Source organism: Humulus lupulus, chromosome 1 (genome assembly GCF_963169125.1).
Source record: "Humulus lupulus chromosome 1, drHumLupu1.1, whole genome shotgun sequence".
Classification (NCBI taxonomy): Eukaryota; Viridiplantae; Streptophyta; class Magnoliopsida; order Rosales; family Cannabaceae; genus Humulus; species Humulus lupulus.
This window is the reverse complement of record NC_084793.1, coordinates 91,611,693-91,617,227: the sequence shown is the minus strand read 5'-3', so window position 1 is coordinate 91,617,227 and position 5,535 is coordinate 91,611,693. Positions and strand designations below refer to the sequence as shown.

Sequence of the window (5,535 nt, the reverse complement as noted above, 5' to 3'; positions counted from 1 at the left end):
GCTGCAATAAAACACTAGCCTCTGTCGACTAGCCTCTTCTCGGAAGAGCACGGAGCTCACAACAAAGTGTGAGACAAATAGATACAAGAACAGATCTTCATTGGCGACGGGGGAGCTCAGTATAGGAGGAGAGCTCAAATAAGCTTTCAACTCTTCCAATGCTTTGTTTTGGTCTGTTCCCCTGGTGGTGTTGGTGGATTTCTTTATGCATTGCAAGAAGGGCTGGCAACGGTCGGACATGCGCGATATGAACTGGCTTGATGCCACAATTTTGCATGTCAGAGCCTGGATGTCTTGGATGGTTCTAGGTTCTTTGACTTCTGAGAGGGATGCAATCTGTGTTGGGTTGGCCTCGATGCCCCTTTGGCTGACCACGTATCCTAAAAGCTGTCCAGAGGACACCCCAAAGGCGCACTTAGAGGGGTTCAGTTTCATTTTATAAGTGTCGAGAATGTCGAAGCACTCGGTCAAATCGTCCACATGTGAAGAGCTTTGTTTAGATTTGACGACCATGTCGTCAATATAGACCTCCATGTTTCTCCCAAGCAATGAGGAAAACGTCTTGTGCACCAGCCTTTGGTACGTCGCGCCTGCATTCTTTAGTCCGAAGGGCATAACTTTGTAGCAATACAATCCACCTTCTGTTATGAAAGCTGTGTGGATCCGATCTTCTGATTTCATTGGGATCTGATTGTATCCGGAGTAGGCATCGAGGAAGCTCATTCTTTCAAACCCTGTCGTGGCATCTATCATCTGATCGATTTTCAGTAGAGGGTAGCTATCCTTTGGACATGCTTTATTTAGGTTGGTGTAGTCTATGCATACTCTCTTTTTCCCGTTCTTCTTTGGGACCATGACAGGGTTGGCTAGCCAACTGGGATATAGGCATTCTTTAATTGCCCCTGTTCTCAGAAGCCGCTGCACCTCTTCTTGGATGACCTAGTTGACTTCGGGAGCGAACCTCCTCTGCTTTTGCTTGACGGGTGGGAAGCTGTTTGATATATTAAGGGTGTGACTCATGATGGAGGAGTCTATTCCGGGTATGTCGTGTGGAGACCAGGCGAAAGTTCCAACTCTGGTTTTGAGAAAGTGGACTAGGGTCTTTTTTTCTTTTTCAGAAAGTTTGGTACTTACTAGCACTATTTTAGATGGGTCAGCGTCATCTAGACAGATTTTCTCTAGGTCATCCAGAGTGATTTGGGGTTTTTCTTGGTCTTCTTCTAGATTGATGCCTCTGAGGCATGCTGGTAGGTTATGTTGTGATTGCTATTTGTCAAGATTTTCATCAGGGAAGGAGGTGCTAGAATTGTTTATTTCTTTCAAGGTAAGAAAGCACTTCTTGGCCTACTTCTGACATCGCTTTATGTCGATGGTGTAGCGCCCGTTGGGTGAGTGGCATCGCATCACCTGATGCAAAGTTGAGACTACCCCTTGCATCCTGTGGATTCAATTTCTCCCCATGATGGCGTTGTAGCTTGTGATGGAATCTATAATGAGGAAGTCCACTAGCAGGGTACGTTCTGTGGCTACCACGGTTAACCGTACAACGCCCTTCGGGTATACCCTCTGGCTGTTAAATCCCAAAATGGGTGTAGTGGAGGTCCTGATCTGATTTTCCTCTAGGCCCATCTTCTGGAAGGCTTCCCAGAAAAGGATGTCAACCCCACTGCCTCCATCGACTAGAACTTTACCCAGCTGGCAATGGTCGACCTGTAGCGAGATGACGAGAGGATCGTCATGGGGTAGGTGCACTCCTTGTAAGTCATCGTTAGTGAAGGTGATAGCAGAGGCTGGATAACATCTGTCCTCCGAAGTGACAAGATTGACCGTGTGGCCTAATGATCTATATCGCTTCACCCGTTCCTCCATCCTCTTACGGATTTTGGTGGCATGCTCTTGGTCTTCAGTGAGCTCCACGATCCCATGTATCATGGGGACTTGCTTGAGAGGTTCTTGTGGGCTTGCAGAGGCTGTACGCATGGGGTCGTCTACTTCTGGTGTTGGGGCAGAAGCAGGATTATGTTGCAAGGTGCCGGGTCTACCTGCCTCCTTAATGTACTGGGTTAGCCTCCCACTTCTCATGAGGGCCTGAATCTGATTATTCAGGTTGTGGCATTCAGTGACCGTATGACCGTGATCTTTGTGGAAGAGACAGTATTTGTTTTTTTCTCTTATGTCTGGAGGAGTGGTAATCTTGTACGGTTCACGCCAGATAGGTCTGTCTTTATTCTCTTCATAAATGACTTCCTGTGAGACGGTGTATTCGAAGGAGAGGTACCGCGGTGACTCTTGGTACTGTCTTGGCCTCTTCCCTTCCTTTGTGTGGTATGTCTGTTGCCTCTTCCTCTTGTCATCTCTAGCAGGTGGTGGAGGGTTATTCACTGGTGGAGCGGAGATAAGTGCGGATTTTTTCTGCGCACACTCTCGAAATTCTAGGACTCTGAAGACGCCCTCGGCTCGGATCTGGATCTCAGCCATGTCATAAGGCAGTGTCATGGTGAGATTTTCGTGCAAGAGAGATCCCACCTGCAAGATTTTGACGAAGAGATTGGCCGTGGTAACTGGGTCGACGTCGTGGATCTGATGCACGAGGTCAATGAAACATTTTAGATACGACTTCGGATGTTCATTTTCCCCTTGCTCGATCCGATAGAGGTCTGCCATTGTTCTTGGTGCCTCACGGTTCTCACTATACTGTTAAATAAAAGTTCGTCGAAGGTCACTAAAACTGTTGACGGAACCAAGCTTTAATTGTCTGAACCACAGCAGAGCTGGCCCAGAGAAAATCGTGGAAAAGACCTTGCATTGAATGGCTTCGTTGTTGGCTTCTAGTGCCATTTTCTGCTGGAATTGAAACAGGTGGTTTAACGGGTCTCCCTTTCCATTAAACGCAGGTAGAGAAGGGATTACGAAGTCTCAGGGTTTAGGCTCGTTCTGAATCCACTCTGAGAAGGGAGAATTCTCAGTGGTTCTTGATACCAGATCCATGTGCTTGGTTGCGTGGACAGACCTCTCGTCTGAGAACTTCTACATCATTTCCCTCATCATTTCTTCTTTCCAATTGTCTAAGAAACAGATGGAGGGGGTACGGTCCTCAGCTGGTGAGTCATGCGCGGCTCGTTGTGTGGTTTGTTAGGGCCTGATCTCAACGGCCAGCTAAGTTGACCGGGTGGGCTCTGTTCCAGTGCGCACATGTGTGTCACAGAGCGGAGGTCATCGTTCTTCGGCCCCTGGACGAACATGGGTTGGGGAGGGTGGTGGGGGACCCTAGAATCCTTCTCTGTCGAGTTGCGTGGTTCATTGAGGGGAATTGATGCGGTCGATTGGAACTTCGGGTCTACCAGAGTCAAGATTGTTGTTGCCTTGGGTGCTACATGTAGCGTCGGTGGATTTTCGCAACTCAGCGATCTCAGCTTCGAGCCTAGCCTGAGCTTCGATCAACGTTTTAATTGCTTCGTCGGATCTCTGCTTGCTGGTTTCCAGTAGGCGACACATCCTGTCGATTTGGTCGCTCACGTCCGCTGGTGGGACGACCTGGGTGACTGGACCCGACACTCCATTGCCCTTTGGTTGCATGGCTCCAAGGTTTGAGAGGATCTTGGTTGCAAAAGAAGAGTTCTTGATTTGACGATGTGGCTAAGGCGGAAACGTTTGCTTCCCACAGACAGCGCCAATTGTTGAAGCAACAATTTGCCTTTCTATATCTGGAGGTATGAACCGACGATAGATGATGCTCCGATCCTGTTCCGGTGGTGAAGATTGTCTTTAATTCGTCAGGGATACCTGCAAGAAAGACACTCTGATGCCTAAGTCAGTAAAAACTTCGATCCTTTTGTTTGAATAAGAATCTCATATTTATAGAACAAAAATGTAAAGTGGTTAGTTGGTTCAACCAAACCCTTGATTGGTGGAGGAAAGATAACCGAATTTCCCTCCAAAATACATTGATTTTAAATTATGTATTCGGAGGTCAGAGGCGCAGACCGCCTCTGACCCGTAGCTTCTGCCTTCGGAGCTTTTGCAGATCAAAACGATCCGTTTTGAATATTCGGTAAATGAGGAAAGAACTTTGGGTCGAATATTTTGGGCCCAACAGATGCCCCCTGGCCCAAGCTTCGAACGGACGAGGCATGCTTATTTACTCGAACCTTGGGCTGACTCTTCAATGCCGAAAATACCCAATAGTACTCGGTTCATCATTTATTATTTATTTATTTATTTAAATAAATAAATTTTAATTGATATTTGATTGATAACATGATCATGCATTAGTCAATTACATGCCATTCATGAAACCCCACACAGTTTCTCGTTAATCATGCATCTTTTAGAAACATGATTATTTAGGATTGTACTATTTGTTTATATGAATTGTTTTGGAGAAATCAATTGCATGTAAACTACTAAGTAGTAAATTAGTTAAAACTTAGTAAGTCACACCATAATAAAGGCAATAGATTTTATAGGCCTTTAAGATAACCGACTTTAGGTAAAAAGTGTTTTTAGTAAAGTTAGATTAATGTAATGGATAATTATCTAGATCACATTAATCATAGAACACAAGCTCATTTATAATTATAAATATATTTTGTAATTAATTACATTCATAGAGTTATTAATATACTAATAATTAATTGATTAGTTTAATAAAACACATTTAATCCAAAATAGTGAGTGGGAGAATGTGAACATCTCAATGTGACCTATGGTCTCCATTATTAGTACAACACTGTGAGATATGAATAAGGCCTCGAGGCGGCTTTGTTTCCATCCCCCTAAGGAAGGTTTCTAGACATATTAATAACAAGGTTAGCTTCTTATGAAGATAGGAATGAGTGATGTATTTTAGGCCTGACCGACCCTAAGGCGACACTCTCAAATGTCCGTTTCAGATTTTTTTTTTTTAAATTTTGATATTTTTTCGAGATCTACAAAATTAGATCATGTAAAATCTTAAAATTTGTATGTAGAACACACAATCTTGACGAGTACTTCAATGGTAGTGTTAATGGGGGTAGGTGCTTCAATGGTGCTTCAATCCTTCCAAATGATGGTCATGGATAGATATTCGAAGGAGAAATGATAGAAAGAAACGATATTTGAGTGAGAAAAAGAGCTTCAATGGTGAGGTAGTGTTGGTGGTGGTGGTGGTGGTGTCGCCATAGTAGAGAGAGGAATGGAGAGTGTGAGAGATAGGTTGAGAGAGAAAGAGAAGAGTTAATGAGAGGGGCATTATAGTAAAAAAAAATTTTAAAAAAGTATTTCCAGGATGCCACATAATTTTGTCATATTTTTTAATTAGTGTGTGTTATCATGCATAGGTGATGAAATTTCCCTATATGTATTGTTTTTTATAGAATTTTTTTGGAATTATTCATATTTAATGAATATAAACTAGAAAACAGGTTTTATGATAATTATTAATTAAGAGTATATAAATTATATAAAAATGGTCATGTGGTCTTAATTATATATATATATATATATATATTATTCTCATTTCATCGTCACATTTAGTCTCAATTTAATAATTTT

At 43.2% G+C, this 5,535-nt stretch overlaps 1 protein-coding gene across 1 annotated transcript; it reads right to left on the bottom strand.

The window, feature by feature from the left end:
• Positions 1 to 1,446: 1,446 nt before the first annotated feature.
• LOC133818254 (uncharacterized) lies at positions 1,447 to 2,664 on the bottom strand. The gene has a single exon (XM_062251016.1). The coding sequence runs from the start codon at positions 2,662 to 2,664 to the stop codon at positions 1,447 to 1,449; it is 1,218 nt and encodes a 405-aa protein (XP_062107000.1).
• Between the last annotated feature and the right edge of the window lie 2,871 nt (positions 2,665 to 5,535).

Excerpts from the sequence above, each read along its gene's own strand:
- LOC133818254 (XM_062251016.1), bottom strand. The coding sequence starts at position 2,664 with ATGGCAGACCTCTATCGGATCGAGCAAGGGGAAAATGAACATCCGAAG.